Genomic DNA, 16,507 nt, shown 5'->3' on the forward strand with positions numbered 1-16,507 from the left:
GGCAGTCCAGCGGTCAGGAAGACACCAGAAAGACTTGCAAACGAAGCTCTTTATTTGGGCTGACTTGCTCCCGCAAATGAACTGAATCACTCAGTGGTGGCGTAAGCAACAGGCGTGCTCGTCAATCGTCGAACTACAAATCACTCACTCAATTTAAAGCGGGATTTTTAATCACTCAATTTAAAGCCGGCAAGGAAACTTCCAGATAACAGGACAAGATCATCTACAGTAATCTGGAAAAACCTAGATGCAGCCTTTCATGGCTGCGATCATTCGAGATTAGACTGGTCGCTTCTCGCGTCACGAACAAAAGTGATAACAACCCTTTCCTGCAGCCTTGAGCGTGAACGAACAAACATAACAATGATACGTGGCAGTATTATATTGACACAGAGGAAAAAACAGCAAACAAATAGCGGCACTGCATGGATTTGACTACACATACGAACACAATTTATGTACAATATCATGGATGCATGAAGGTGGTCAATTCGTTTTTGAACATCAATGGGTCACATATGGTAGCAATGCAATACGGAAGACCATTCCAACACTTGATAGCACGTGGCAAAGCAGAAGAATTAAACGCGAGTGTTCGGCCGAATAGACGTTGGAAGCTAAGATTATTATGTAGGCGACGTGAAGTGCGCATTGGGCATGTAAGTGGCAGAGTGGACGCGTGATGACTGTATATTAGTTTCTGTAGTAAGCAAAGAAGGACCTTCATTCTGAACTTGTCCTCTTTAAACTTTTGATCACATACAGCACAAGAGCGTTAGGGGTCCCATGTCACAGTCGTTGGCCATGAACATCCACAAAAATAACCCAAGGACCAGCCAAGGGGGCAGGTGGGCCATCTAGGTCACGTGACATTGTAACGGCATCGCAGGCTGTCCATCGTGATTGTCAGAAAAAATCCCACTACGAAAAATGGCAGTTGAATTAATGATTCGTCGTGAGAGGTTACTGGTCATGCTGTATTGTCCTAAAAGGAAGTTCCAAGCAGTGTACTGTATACATACCTTAGTAGGCAATCACACTAAGCCGTCTTTAAACCAAGGCCGGCGCAGTACAGCATTCCAGCGTTCCAGAAGAGCTTCAGGCGCTTCCCATATCTTTCGAATTGCTTAAGTTACATACTACTTTCGTCCACAGACCAAACAAAGCCACACATTATAATAACAGAGCTATAAAGCAGCACAACACTGCTCAACAAATCAGCAACAGCTCTACAGAGCCGTACTGATGGATTAGAATGGACTTACGGCTAACTAGCGTCTATGATGATGATGATGATAGCAGAATGCGCGGGAGTTTTGCATTTACGAATGGTTTCAATTTTAGGTTTAGGTAACAAAACGGTGGACATATCGCACAACTCCACTAGTTTGTAGAAGTTTTCTAAAGATAAAACTAGTAATTGAGTTGCTGCAAAATTCTGTAACACCTGCTTCTACCCTTAAATTAATTTAGCTCGTTGGCGGCCCCTCCACTCAAGGTAGGAGGGGAATCGCACCATTTAGAAACGTCTTCGCGTCAAACCCTCCAACCGATGCAAATAATTTTTTGAAAGCACATTTGCAGAATAAGTCTTTCGCAGTTAAAAAAGCAAACTGCATAGTACACAGTATACATACATGAAAGGCGCGAACTTTCTGTGGAAAAAAAAAACGTCCATACTCATGGCCTGGGAAAATACTTGGCCTTACATCCTTCGGACGTACATCTTGTCTCTCATACGGGTATACAAAAGTGAACACTGTCCGTACGTTCGATGGACGTGCGGAAAAGGATATCTGAAACTGTGTTCGTATGTCTGATGGACGTCCGATCTCGGCGCAGGACGTTAGGATCTAGCTTCAGCGTGCGACGGATATCTGTGGTTGCTTGGGTCACTTCACTTCAATACCTTAAAGACCCTCTTTAAGGGATGTTACATAAGGGGTGGGTTGGGGGTGGGGATTGAACTCAAAAGATTCTGGTTCAATCCCAGCCACAGCGGTCACATTTCGATGGAGGTGAAATGCTAAAGGCCCGTGTTCTATGCGATGTCAGTGCTCATTAAAGAACCTTAGGTGGTCGAAATTATCTGGTGCCTTCCACTACGATGTCCCTCATAGCCTGAGTCACTTTGGGACAATAAACCTCATAACGGTTACTTCGTTGTCATCATCTTCCTGCTCACAACTCTTGGGCAGTGCTAGACACGATGGACAATCTGCTCCTACTTAGCTTTCCCCTGGGCAATAGACCAGATCCTAACGGTTGGCTCATAGCGTAATGGCCCACTTCTGCAAACAAGCAGTGGCAATGCCTGTCTTTGGACCGAGGATCGTCTGTAAAAGCTTGCGATCAGTTACTCTGCCATAAATGTAGTAATGGAACTTCTTAATTCTGAAAACTGAGGCTACTGCTTCTTGCTCTAACTGGCTGTAGTCTTTTTCACTTGGCAGTAATGTGCGCAATGCAAACGTGGTCAGCCGTCTGGAACCATCCTGATCCACTTCGCTAGAATGGCACCCAACCAACCCATACGGTGAAGCATTGCATACTACCTGAAGCTGGGCTTCTGGATCATAATGTACCAACACTGGCACTTTTACCAGTAGCCTTTCCATCTTTTGAAACGCCATATTGCATTGTTCAATCGATACCCACAATGAACTTTTGCACAGCAGCTGATTCAGTGTGGGTATTATTACTGTTGATAACTCTGGCAGAAACTTTCTGTAGAATGTACCATGCCCGTAAACTTTCTCAGCTGCTTTTTATTGATTCAGACAGGAGCTTCTATTATGGCCTTCATGTTCTTTGGTGGTGTTGAAATTCCTTGTTTACTGACCACATGACTCAGAAACTGCAATTCTGGTTTCAAAAATTCACACTTCTCTGCCTTAATCCGTATGCGCCTTTCATGCAACCGGGTCAGCCGTGAATCTAGCTTCTCAAGGTGTTTCTTTTTGTTTCGGCTCATGACAAGAATGTCAGCTAGGGGTCATATTACCCCCCTCAGTCCTTTTGGCATGTTGTCCATGGTCTTTTGAAAAAAGCGGATGCAGATGCAACCCCCAACGTTAGGCGACTTACTGCGAATAGTCCTTTGTGTGTGTTGAGGGTGAGGTACTCGCGGGAAAGCTTGTCCATTACCACTTGTTGACACGCTCAGCTAAGGTCAATCATTGAGAACACTTGCCCTCTCAAAAGGGTGCCAAAGATTTCTCCAATCCTGGGTAAGGAATAATTTTCAATGTTTAAGCACAAGTTCAACAACACCTTATATCCCGTATATGCATACACTACCACCTTTCTTTGCCACTGGTACATTTGGTGAGACAAAACTACTGTTTGAAATTTGCTCGGTTCCAGTTCTTTCTCCACTGCTTCTTTCAGCGCGAACGGAATGCTTTACAAAACTTTGGGCGTAGTTCAGGCTTGATGGATAATTCAGCCTGCTTACTTTGAATTTCGGCGAGTTCATTGTTGAGCAACTGGGGATGCCGGCCCAAGATTTGTCCCAAGGCCCGGCAGTCCTGTGCCTCCACGTGATTAATGCTAGTCCAGTTGAGCCTGAGCTGGTACATCCAGTCTCTCATCCTATCTCCTGGCAGAGAATGTGCAGCTGGAGAGACTGGTGCTGATGTTCAATATTTACTGACACCACCTCCTTCGGGCTCCCCCATGTACGTACGAAGCAACACTGAAGCCGGGCGTAACTTCATCTGCAGGAAACGGGACCAAAAATGCCGGTATGTCATTACCGAGACTCCTGTGTCCAGTTCCGTGTCAAATGACACTCCCTGAACACACATTGTAAAGTATGTCAGCTCTTGACACGGTCTCTCGAGCATTGTCTGAAACCGTGGCTCGACGTCCTCCTCAATCTCAAACACACTGAAGTTTTGCCTCCGGGTGTTTTCGAGCCATGAGTCTTGTCTGCTTGCTTTCGGAGGGTGAGAACTAGACGTCGGCTGGGAGTGGCAGGCTTTCTGATTATGCCCCTCTCAGTGGCATCTAAAACACGTTACCTTCAGGATCAGCAATCATAGTTGAGATGACGCGAGCCGCTTCGCATGTACAGTGAACCGTCCTGTGCCCGGCCTCCCTCTGCAAAAAACTTCTGAAGGCCCTCCTGGGTTACCCTGCTGGGCTGGCATTCTGTTCTTGGACACTTCCTCTACTCATAATGAGATCTCTGCCGCCTTCTTGAAAGTCAGTGACGCATCCTGAAGAAAAAGTCTCTTTTGGATGTCAGCCCAGACCAAAGCACACACAGATCTGTCTCTCTTCTAAGTTCGTTCCTAAGTTGCATGTTTCTGCGGATTGCACGAGGCCTGCCACGAGCTCCACAATGCTCTGTTTCTTGTTGCATTTTTCGGTGGAACGTTGCTCTTTCCGTGATAACTGATAGCTTGGGAAAAAGATGCTCTCATAATGCTTTCTGGAGTTCTAACAAACCTGACTGGCCGGTGTGTTCAGCAAGTCAAACTCTTCAACAATTTGTACTTTTTCGGACTCACGATACTCAGGAAGGTGTCTACTTTGTTGACGTCTTGAATCTTGTCCAAGTAATCCTTTCTTCGTATGTTTCCTAGTCTGCCTGAGATTCATCGAGAGGTTCCATTTGCCCAATCGTGGCCATCCTGGATGCTTCCGAGTCGCTCCATCATGATCCTTCTTGTACGCTTGGTTGAATATCCGTCTCAATGGTCTCCATGGACGTGGTCATCGGTCTGCTTCACCATACTCATCGCCAAAGAAAGTTGCTGTGTCTTGGAAGTGGAATGACACGGCAGCCAAGTAATAGCCAAACTCAGGTTTATTGTCATCCAGCCGTCAGACCACGCGTGCCGCTGGTCCACGACTGCCCGTGCAAACGGACTGCAATGTGCTTATACCAAGATACAGAGGGGAGGAAGGGGGGCGGCACCCTCACATCAATACGTGGCGATGGGTTAGTTGCTTATCAGAGTACAAACACTGCAAAGGAGACATCAGGGACTTGAAAAATTTACAGACCATACAGAAAATACATTTTACAGAAAATAGTCCATCAAAAAAAAAAGTGAGCGCTCTCCATGGAGGAAATCCCTTGTGGGATTGCAGTATTCATAAATAAATACTGAGCTTTTTTCCTGAACTTTTGACACCTGCGCTACGTATTGCAAAAGGATTTGTTGGGCTAGTTGGTTCATTTCTGAAATAAAGAGTAAACTGCGCAAAAGGGTTAGGACACCAGGGAGACACATTCACGACACTTAGAAGTGCAGACTGACAAGTCAGTCTGCACTTCTAAGTGTCGTGAATGTGTCTCCCTGGTGTCCTAATCCGTTCAGTTAACTATTTATTTCAGCAACATATTATTTTCTCTGTTTATTGCCGATCAGCAGTTGTTCATAATTGTGACTTCTATATCTGAGCTTGTTGCCTGAGCTTTTGACACTTGTACTTGTAATTTTCCTTTTTTTTATTCATGTACCCATGCTGCTAAAATCCTTTGTGGGATTCCAGTATTCATAAATAAATACATGCTGTCTGCTGTAGATGACTCAGTTTTAGTGCAACCGATAAAATAGTTGCTTTAAAAGTGTTTTATTCTTAATGACTGCGTGAGCTCAACAATAACGGTTTCCCTCTCCGGTTAGCTATTAAGGGAATAAGTGAGCTCTTTAGTACTTTGATTCGTGGTATGTTACTTTGGACAACAGTATCACAGACCTGTGTACCTAAACACTGAATAACTTTAAACGTGGAGAAGATGGGTGCAGCATTGTTCTTTGGTTTTTCTAGCATCACAAACGTGGACTGGAAGTACCAGATCTGGAAGGCTGGCGTCACAATCACCGACAATGTGAGTACTGGGGAGGAATCTGGTTGATCTTCGCATGGCCAGAGGAGATCAGGTGAACTCACCCACAATTGAATTCCAGTTCAGTTTATTCCAGTTTTTGTCTACAAAACAGAGGATGGCGAGAAAAAAAGCAGTGCTACCTGACTGGCCTCGCCACCCTTTGCAGAAAACATGCAGAAAACCAAAGTAAAGCTCAACAGTCTAGCAAGGGAACAGCAGTTTGCACTTGGTAGCGAGCTGCTAGAAGTAGTAAGAGAATATTTCTACTTAGGACAGGTAGTGACCGCAGATCCGGATCATGCGAGGGAAATAACTAGAAGAATAAGAATGGGGTGGAGCGCATATGGCAGGTTCTCTCAGATCATGAACGGTAGCTTACCAATATCCCTGAAGAGAAAAGTGTACAACAGCTGTATCCTACCGGTACTCACCTATGGGGCAAAAACGTGGAGGCTAACAAAGAGGGTTCAGCTGAAGTTAAGAACAACGCAGCGAGCTATGGAAAGGAAAATGTTAGGTGTAACGTTAAGAGGCCGGAAGCGGGCGGAGTGGGTGAGAGAACAAACGTGTGAGTTAATGGCATCCTAGTTGAAATCAAGAGGAAGAAATTTGCTTGGGCAGGGCATGTAATGCGAAGGCAAGATAACCGCTGGTCCTCAAGGGTAACGGAGTGGATTCCAGTAGAAGGCAAACGTAGCAGGGGGCGGCAGAAAGTTAGGTGGGCGGATGAGTTTAAGAAGCTTGCGGGGTTACGGTGGCCGCAACTGGCGAAGGGCAGGGTTAATTGGAGAGACATAGGAGAGGCCTTTTTCCTGCAGTGGGCCTGGCCAGGCTGATGATGATGATGATTCTGGGAACACTCTTTGTGGCGGATAACTGACACTAAGTGAGCACGTGTTTGAATTTTTTCTTCTTTGTGATGTCCCTGCCTTGTTGAAAATAAAACTAGTCAGAAACTGCGCCTGCCTCGTACATGTTGTATCTGTCCTTCGTGCAAGTACATACCTTTAGCAGGGATGAACCAAAGAATCCCGACTGAGCCATAGACTCACCCTGTGTGCAGTCGTTCCTGTACAACCTGTGGTACTTCACCTTCTCCGTGATGGGCAACCTCAACTACTTCTTCTTTGCGGCCCACCTGCTCGACGTGGCCGTGGGCTTCAAGACGCTGCGCACCATCCTGCAGTCGGTCACGCACAACGGCAAGCAGGTGATGAGGACGCTTGCTTGTGCAGCAGCCGTTTGTTTTTTCATCTTTATGAAGAAAGTGCGTGGATACATATATGTTCAGTTGAATAATGAAATTTTTGATGTTTTTGCACTGTGATAGAAAATGTTTCTTCCCAAGTGCAGCTTCATCCGTATTAATGTAGTACTGGTCAAGTGCAGCTAAAGGGAGACATGGGAAGGTACACAATATAGCTTCAGCAGCAAACTTCATTGGAGAACTTGTGCCCCCAAACATAGAACAACTGAGCATTGGTAGTGAATAGTGGTGAGTGCACTTGGCGGGCATCAGGATCAGAATGCTTGACACCTGCAGCCACGTTACATTTAAAGGTGACAGTGATGTTCTATGCATAACTGTCATTCAAGTTCCTGACCTTTTTTTCCTGCTGCGGTTATGGAAATCAAATAGTCTGGAAAAAATGAGAAAATTACAGGTGCGACAATTCCTGAAGACCTGTGGCGATCCTCTCTTTGCCAAATTTTGCCCATAAGATGCCTTGAAAAACGAAAAATTCCCCAAATGGAAGTTTTGAGATTGGGTTTCTAAAATACCAACAACTACAGTGAAGGCCTCTTATAATGGCCGCAGATATAATAGTGAATACTCACTCATTAAGAACAAGTGACGTACCGTCAAAACATGCATTGGGGCAATGGCAATTTGTCTCGGATAATGGAACAGCTGTGTCCGCACCACTCGGATATAGCGAATGAGGAGGCGCCTTCAAAAGGCAGTGAGAGGTGGTGGACATTGCAGCCAATGCATTCTTTGCGCACGAATGCTGCGACCAGGAACGATGGCTGGTGCTGTCGAAAACACGTAGATGTATTTATTTATTTATTTATTTACAATACCCCTAAGGGCCCTTGTGCGAGGGTATTACATTGGGGGGGGGCAATACAAGCATAAAAATATGGCACAGGCAGTTGAAACAAAATACACGTAATAATGAATTAAAACTAGTAATGTACACAAATAACACAACAAACAACGCAGAATGAAATACTCAGTAAATGCACATAAAAAATACCAAATCTGTTAGTCCATGGTTTGCTGTAACGAATGCTGAAACGATTGTAGGTTAACCTCAGTAGCTATGTGTGATGGCAAATTATTCCAATCTATTATAGTGCGAGGAATGAATTATTTTGCGTAGAGCAATGAACAGCATGTGATGCGTTTTATTTTGTTATCGTGGTTGCGGCGAGGAAAGACTGCAGGGTGTGGCAAAAAGAAGTCGTCGTGGAGGGTGGGATGGTGATACAGTTTGTGAAGTAAGGTTAGGTGAGCGAAATGCCATCGACATGATAGCGGTTCCAATTCGGCACATTCTTTTAATGCTGTGACACTGGTGAAGCATGAATAATCTGAAAAGATGAAACGAACAGCACGGTTTTGCAGGGATTTAATGTTGTTTATGATGTAAGCTTGTTGAGGGTCCCATACGGCAGAAGCATACTCAACTTTCGGGTGGATTAGCGTATGGCAGCGCATCATGGATGCATGATTCTTCAGAAAAGTGTGGACAGTGCTGTGTTCTGATGCAGTCACCTGCAGCTAGGAAGCTGCCATGGACGCCACGATTAATTAGATCCCATCCCTAGTTGGCCGGCTAAGAGCCCTGGAGAGCCTGAAAAGTGCCACGGTAGGATGTGCTTTGAAGAAATGGATGCACATGATGCAGCTTTCACGAAATAAACGCCACTTTTGGTGGACTTGGTATCAGTGCTATAGAATTACAGGTTCCGTTCACGCGAAAAGCCGGCATCCGTCTGTCCGTGTTGCCCACCATGGCAAGGGGCAGTGAAAATAATATAAATAAATCCAGTTCACTTTTGTGACTTGCCTACTGTGGCACTGCGCATCAGCTCAAGAGATATAGACAGCCTGTGAAGGAGTACCTGCACAAATCGAGCCCTTCGGGAGCTCAGGAAGTGCAGCCTGCGTCTCACAAGCTGCGTTTGAAGCAGCTGCAATGACGCATCGCTTGACCACTGCGGCAGTTGCGGTATGAGGACTTCCTGCCATCTATGAAGAGAGCAGAGTACTTGTGCAGAAGGGAAATCCAATGCTATTCCATGCTTAAGGGTAGGTTAATCGTCATGCAGGTTTTTTTTTGCTGTAATATGGGGAGTAATACGGGGAGAATGAGGCATCAAGTTTGTTTTAAGTGGGCTTAACTTTATTTCAAGCGTTAAAAAAGCTGATGCGTGCTGTCAGGATGGTTCCAAAGCAGTCTAGTGCCAGACAAATTGACAAGGTCAAATTTCACACGGTGGAGAAAAACAAAATTAAGCAAACTTTTTAGCACAACGACAGTGCATGAGTATGTGTCAGTGGAGAACTAGCTGTGATGTGGCATGCCTGCTCCTTCTTCTCCTGTGCAGCTGGTGTTGACGGTGATGCTGCTGACAATCATAGTGTACATCTACACGGTGATAGCGTTCAGCTTCTTCCGCAAGTTCTACATCCAGGAAGAGGATGACCAGGTCGACCACAAGTGCCACAGCATGCTCACGGTGAGGGGAGGTTCCCTCGTAGACCACACACGAGTGTGAAACTTTTTCTGGTGCTTTTCGTTTGTTGCCGGAGTATTCACTGGGTTCCCTCCACCTTTGCCCTCTGCTGAAAGGTGCAAGCCCCGTGAGCTTGGGAAAGCCGGACAGTTATTTCCCCAGCACTGTGTTTAACACTGTATTTAACACGCATTTACTGCCATGTGTTTAACACACACATGGCAGTATGTCGCCAAGTTCATTCAAGAAAGGCCACACATTCCCGCAACAAAATTTTTTACCTGGGTCCCATTGTTTTAGAAGCAATAGCACGAGCGCACAAGAAAGAGAGCAACATACGTTGCTATGTCAGTTATTTTGAGTATTTTTTTGCAGTCCCAGTGCTTTTGAATCAATGACGTTTCACTGTATACTGGAACATAAACCAATGTCAATATTGTCCAGTTAGCTGGGAATTTCATCTTTGCTTATCAGTAGAAGAGAAATTTATTTTTGCCTTGTGGGAACCATCTCGATGGGAAGCAGCATCACTTGCTATGGTAAACTGGTCACTGAGTGGGAACAGTGTGTGCCTTTGTATTTTTGTGAGAAGCACAAATTTCAAGAGAACATTTCCGTGTTCAACATATATGTTAGGACCACTATGTCTCAGTCGTATCTCTGCTTCTTTTCAGTGCTTTGTATTCCATCTGTACAAAGGCGTCAGAGCAGGTGGTGGAATTGGTAAGTGTGCTGAAAGCATATTCTTAACTGAAAAGTTTCATTTCATGAACGTTTTCAGTTCGAATAAACGGGCACAGTTAGTTGACGTGACTTCTGGATTGAAACAAGCTCCCAACCCAGAATGAATTCCTGCTCTCTCTAGAGCTCTCTCTATGTCTGTCTTTTCTGTTTAAACTCATTTGAATATTTGTCTTGATGACGCATGTTTCTTTGAGCTAAGATTTTTTGTAAAAGTTGTAATAATTGTTAATTAAAAAACTAGCACATAAAACTAGGACAAATACATAGGAGACAGGACGAGCGCTAAACATCAACTGAAGATTTACTACAACAAACAGATACTTAAAAACACTTCAGTGGCACATGCGCACACTGGGTTAAAAAGAGAGCACAAACTAATCAAAATGTGGCAAACTGCTTTGGAGATACATTGCTTCTTTCCTGGTCAGGGCAGGTGATGTTGTGCTGACACAGTTATCACCTTTCCTGTTAATGTGATAGGCCTTACAAATCTCGTGGCCTAGCCTTGTGTCTCCCCTACCAAGCGCACACGTGGCATCAAACGCCGGCACGCACCCACACCGCTTACAATGGGTGGCCAAATGGCTGCCCCCCGCCAATGAATCCACCAGCGTGCGGTGCTCTCGTAGCCGTTCATTTAGGCAGCGTCCAGACTTCCCCACGTAGCATCTACGCAGGAGAGGGGTATGCGGTATACAACGCCAGCAGTGCACGGAACAAACTTGCACTCGTGGTTTATGGTGCAGACTGGTTTTCTCTTCTCATTCCTAAGGGCACAGTGATGGCTGTGGCGGAATGCCTCTTGAAAGAAGTCAGGGCAGGTGGCCGCCCTGGCGTGGCAGCCAGAGGAAGTTTCAAAAGGCCCAGGCGTACGGCCACACCGTACGTGCACCAGCTTTCGCACCGGCTGAGGAAAGTTGGAGGGAAGTGCGGTGTGGACGTCAGGTTCACTGCCCCCGAAAAGCTGGTGTGCATGTGCAAAGCCGTCAGTGAGAAGAGGAAACCGGTATGCACCATGAACCACGAGTGCAAGTTTGTTCCGTGCACTGCTGGTGTTGTATACCGCATACCCCTCTCCTGCGGTAGCATATTTCTAAACATTCTAAGCACATTTCTGTTGCATCGAATGACACAGCTTGCTAGTAATGCATCGGCTGCACCAAGGCCTATCTTGGTGATGATTTTGTTCACAGCGCAACAAGAATGGGAAAGACAAAAGACGAAAGAGTAACGCAAACAAGCGCTTGTTTGTGTTACTCTTTTGTCTTTTGTCTTTCCCATTCTTGTTGCGCTGTGAACAATATCATGAATACTTACCAACTCACCCAAATTTCTGCCTTGCTGAACGCTATCTTGGTGAGTTACGAATACTTGCCATATTGTCGATGGGTGGCATTATCTGTTATAAATGCCACAAATCACAAACGTTTTCTTTTTAACAGCCAGCGAACACTTGTGATAAAATTGGGCTTTATTGATGAGAAACCGTCGTTTTCAGTGAACATGTGCACTTAGACAAAAAAATGCTGTGACAAAAAATTGCTGCAAAGCACGAGAACAGTAGGTGTTCAGTTCTACTGCCAGCAATGGTGTAATGCGAAACGATGCAAATGAGTTAGCCTCTGTGCAATGCTTTGATGCTTTTCGATCAAATGATCATGTTCAGCCAATAGAGGCGCCAGCGGCACAGGGGAAACAAACACGCACCTGTAGGTATTATAGAGTAACTCTATATTTGACGACCAACTAGCGCCCTCTCGTGACATCGCCTAGAACTGGATCCTCTGCACACCACACCATCCTTACAAAACAGTGATGAGGTCGGATGGCAAATTCACTAAAATATCAAGAGTGTTTATGCAGCTTTGTTGTAAAGAACAAGTTGGCAGATTGTACTAGTTACTGCTTGCGAAGTGTACTGAAGATGTGCAGAGTTCGGTTGCACTGTGTGATCAAAGGAGTAGATTTTCCTCCCTTCAAATAATAGATTCGTTACATCCCGAAGCAGTTTGATTGTTTATGCACTTTGGAGAGTCATCATATAATGGAGTGTGGCTCTAGCTTAATTTCGACCACTAAGGCTTCTGTAAAGTGGGGATCCCATGCTTAGGTGGTCACTGGCCATTTTTCACAGGGTTTGCACAATCGCTTTGGTCCTCCTGCTTAAGACAGAAGGCCAGGTTTTAACTCGAGAGAAAGATAAATGTATTTACATTTAAATGGTATGCATTGTTAAAGCAGTATAGTTGTTGCTACTAGTGTAATGAGTAAAAAATGTAGTGAATAAAACAGTATTTTCGTTTTACTTGCCTGCTCGCAAGATGCATTTGTGAAAAACTACTGCACCAAAAGCGGCTCCTTCTGTAACAGTTAAATGAAATGTCAATCTTGTAACACTGAAATGGGTTTTGTCTCCAGTGGGCAGTTATTTAGAACCGGCGCTCTAAAATAGACCAAAAATGACGCATATTAGATGTTCAATCCCATAACGTCTAATTCACAAAACATGAACATAATTGTTAAATTTGTCTGATGTGCATATTTCATTGAGCATTCAAGGGTAGCATTTTCACAATGATGGTGTACTTTGAACAACAAAAAACTATAAATAACTACTAAGTGCAGCTCAAAGAAGTTTTGAGCACTTAACGAAATATGCACACAAATTTACCAAATATGCGCATGATTTGTCAATTAGATGTTATGGCATTGATACTCTAATATGCATAAATTTTGTCTCTTTTTTTTTTAATGTTGCGGTTCTAAACAACTACCCACTGGAGACAAGAACCACTCTCAACGTTCCAAGATTGGCATTTTATTTAGCTGCTACAGAAGCAGTAGTTCTTCCAAAATGCGTCTTGCAAGCTGGCAATTCGAATAAAAGTATTGTTTTGTACACTATGTTTTCCGCTCACTACACTTGTACTAATAATTACTGCTTTGACAATGAAACTTAAATACATTCATCTTTCTCTTGAGCTAAAGAAGCTTGTCTTTCTATCATAAGAAACAAGAGACCAAAAGCAATCACACAAACACTGTGAGAAATGGCCAATGGCCATGAAAGCATGGGACCCCCGTGCTAATAAGCATGTGCAAGTACAGGCTGCGCAAAAGTGTCTTTGCACTGTGTCGGTGTTTACATGCTGCCTTTGAGAAAAATCAAGCAGGAAAAGGAAGGAGACTTGTTTCAGCTCCGTTTTTGACGCTTTGTGCGGCTGTCTCGCCCCCAACCAGGTGACGAGATTGAGCCTCCGGATGGAGACGAGTACGAGGTGTACCGCATCATCTTCGACATCACTTTCTTCTTCTTTGTCATCGTCATCCTGCTGGCCATCATCCAGGGTGAGTCTGTGCAGCATCTCGCGCCTAGTTAGGCTTAGGAAAGCGTGTTAGGACTAACTTATCTCGTACCCTAAACCAGTTGTAGCTATGCACAGTTCACTTTATATAGCTACAGCCTAAGCAAATAAAAAAAGAGCAAAAATTTCACTTTGTATTTCACTCATGGCTTTGTAAGACAAGGCCCATTTGCTGGTCAAACTCTGTACCACCATGCTTATTCAAGAATTTTAAAATCAACCACCTGAATGTATCTTGTGCCAAATGCTCGAAATATGTTTACGGAAGTGAGATTTCAGGTTTCAGTTTTTATAAGTCCATCTCTGCGGTTGCATAGCTAGAGCCGGTCCCTGGAAACTATATATCTAGCAAATTTTCTAGATTCATATTGCAGAGAGAAACTCTTGAAAAAAAAAAAAGCAGTTATAGAATATCTTACCTTACTGAAGTTGCCTACGAGCTCTCCTTGTGCTAATGTGGCATGGTGCTCCAAAGTTTTATTGTGAAAGCAATACTAGTTGCACTTTCAGCCCGTCGCGTAGCGAGGCCGGTAGCTACCAAACTAGCATATTGGATTAGATTGTATTGGTTTGAATTGGATTGGATTGGATTGTATGACCGATGCATCACCACAAGTCTAACCACAAGCACCACCACCAGCTACACTACCAGCTGAACAATGGCGTAGCTACGGATATTGGTTTCGCAATTACCGGGCTTAACCAAGCTAAGCCACAGCCAATTTTGTTTCTTCACGCTGTCAATATCATGTTGTCTTCCAGCTGTCTGTGTCAGCCTTTAAATGGGAACTGCTGCTTTTTCAGGTCTAATCATTGATGCCTTTGGAGAGCTGAGAGACCAGCTGCAAAGCGTGGTCGATGACATGGAGGTGCGTCCCATGTGTCCCTTCTAGAATTGGTTCTTTGACACATTGAGTGCTGTGCAGAGGAGACTGTTCATGATGTCTGTATGTGTGATTGCACATATTGCTCTGACTGGCTCTGACTTCAAGGTAATAAAAGTGTACACAATTCAAACTCGGACTGGTAGCAATTGAGTACCACCGTTGATATTTTCTGTGCTTCTCGGAACTGAGGAAAAAGGACACTTCATTTACGAAGTGTTGTGCTGAAAGCTTTTTGCGTCTCCACTGAATCAGAGTTGAATTATACAAAAATAGAACTATTCGTATTGGCCCAGATTTATAACCAGTAATGCTGCCATTATCTCACCCTCACCAAATACATATACAGACAATCTTGGGTACATTGAAATATTGTTTATAGCATCTCCTTTAAAATCCCATGGGAAAGTGCAGCGTGTTATCTAACTTCTCCAACGGTCACTTTTATTTCTGGCAGCCAGATCCATAGTGTCACCTGTAAGACGCTGTGAAACCACACGATGAGGGGAATATGGGGTGTGATTGTGTGAAAATGCCAGCCTTCAGGCTGGCATTTTTCACACGACACCGCTGTCATGCGGGGAAGCCGGTGTTTGATGCACCTGTAATGAAGCCAGCCTAGCTTACGGTGGCCCTCGAGTGGCCTGCTTCGCTGCCGAAGGCACTGCGGAAATCGACAGTACCTTAATTTTAGCGCAGTGTTTATAGTGCACTGGCATCATGTGATAGGCGGTGGCTGGTTGTACTGCGACTTCGATTTGACTACTGACGCACTGACTTTAGAGCATTGATTAATTTAGAGAAAGCAGTAACTTTATAAAATTGATCAAACAGAAATAAAATCGGTGGATGGATATAAATACTTGGAGGCTGTGCTGTATTCCGATCTGAAGTGGAGCAAGCAGGTCTAACAAATAAAGCTCTTACCACGCTTTATTTCTCCCTCAAATGATCTGCATCCCCAACTGCTGAGTTGCTGGCTTCGTTCTATACTTGAGCATAACATTATCTGTTGGTTCCCTTACACAAAACAACTAATAGCAAAACCAGAGGGTGTCCAGAGGAGGGCAGTTTAATTTATTTATATTAAGTATAGAAGAAACGACTCTCCAAGTGATCGCCTTAATCAAGCCACTGTCAGTAGTCGAGCCCGTTTCTTAAGCCTGAAGTTTCTTTACCTACTTTTGATTGGAGCCCATGAAGTTGATGTAGACCAACACCTGTCTCCTTCATTAACAAGAAACACTAAGCATTTAACTAAATTTAGATTTCACTGTGACACATTTAGGCATTCGTACTTCCCATAAGCAGTCTGGGAATGGAACGCACTAACAAATGGTGCAGTGATCAGCAGACCGTCACTGAATTAATTTCTGTAGAAGCTAATAGGTCCAGCTGATCCTTCTCGAACCTTCTCATGTATTGTGTGTTACAGCACTTTGGTTAGTGTAGTTCTTTTATTGTTTGAACATTTGGCTGGAACACCTCCTTTGTTTTGCTATTTTCCTTGCATAATTGTGGTATTGCGCCTGTCTATTTTATACATGAATGTACTCTTGCCTTGGCACTCGAAATGCTGTCTTGTTTTGTGGAGGCAGTGCATTTTCTCGGTTTATCTTTTGCGTTCCTGTGCCTGCATTTGTATGTTCCCCTATTTTTTGCACGTCAGTTTCACCCTTTCCTGTAAGAGCCTCTGACAAGGCTAACAGTATGATCTAAATAAATAAATAAAATACAATGTGAAGCGAGCCAGGCCTTGTGATGCCCAGCGAGCCGCACGCTGCCAGCACTGCGGCGGAAAGCACGTTGTTTGCATGGGTGCTGTGTGTTGCTGCTTTCTAGCTTACAGATGAGCTTGTCTCTTGCCATGTTTTATGTGAAGAACACGTCATGAGCTAGTTGGTTTTTCATCACAATGA

At 44.3% G+C, this 16,507-nt stretch overlaps 1 protein-coding gene across 5 annotated transcripts in view; it reads left to right on the forward strand.

Annotated features, from left to right (window-relative positions):
• The window catches only part of LOC149326706 (ryanodine receptor-like), a 542,398-nt gene that overhangs the window by 517,629 nt on the left and 8,262 nt on the right, over positions 1-16,507 (forward strand). For all 5 annotated transcript variants that reach the window (XM_089563500.1, XM_089563501.1, XM_089563503.1 and 2 more), the window contains exons 120-125: positions 5,788-5,848; positions 6,912-7,058; positions 9,467-9,598; positions 10,270-10,318; positions 13,580-13,687; positions 14,509-14,573. In XM_089563500.1, the coding sequence (XP_089419626.1) occupies positions 5,788-5,848; positions 6,912-7,058; positions 9,467-9,598; positions 10,270-10,318; positions 13,580-13,687; positions 14,509-14,573 (562 nt within the window). The remainder of the gene's footprint in view (positions 1-5,787; positions 5,849-6,911; positions 7,059-9,466; positions 9,599-10,269; positions 10,319-13,579; positions 13,688-14,508; positions 14,574-16,507) is intronic.

Source organism: Amblyomma mixtum, chromosome 10 (assembly GCF_055824585.1).
Source record: "Amblyomma mixtum isolate Tamu chromosome 10, ASM5582458v1, whole genome shotgun sequence".
Lineage (NCBI taxonomy): Eukaryota > Metazoa > Arthropoda > Arachnida > Ixodida > Ixodidae > Amblyomma > Amblyomma mixtum.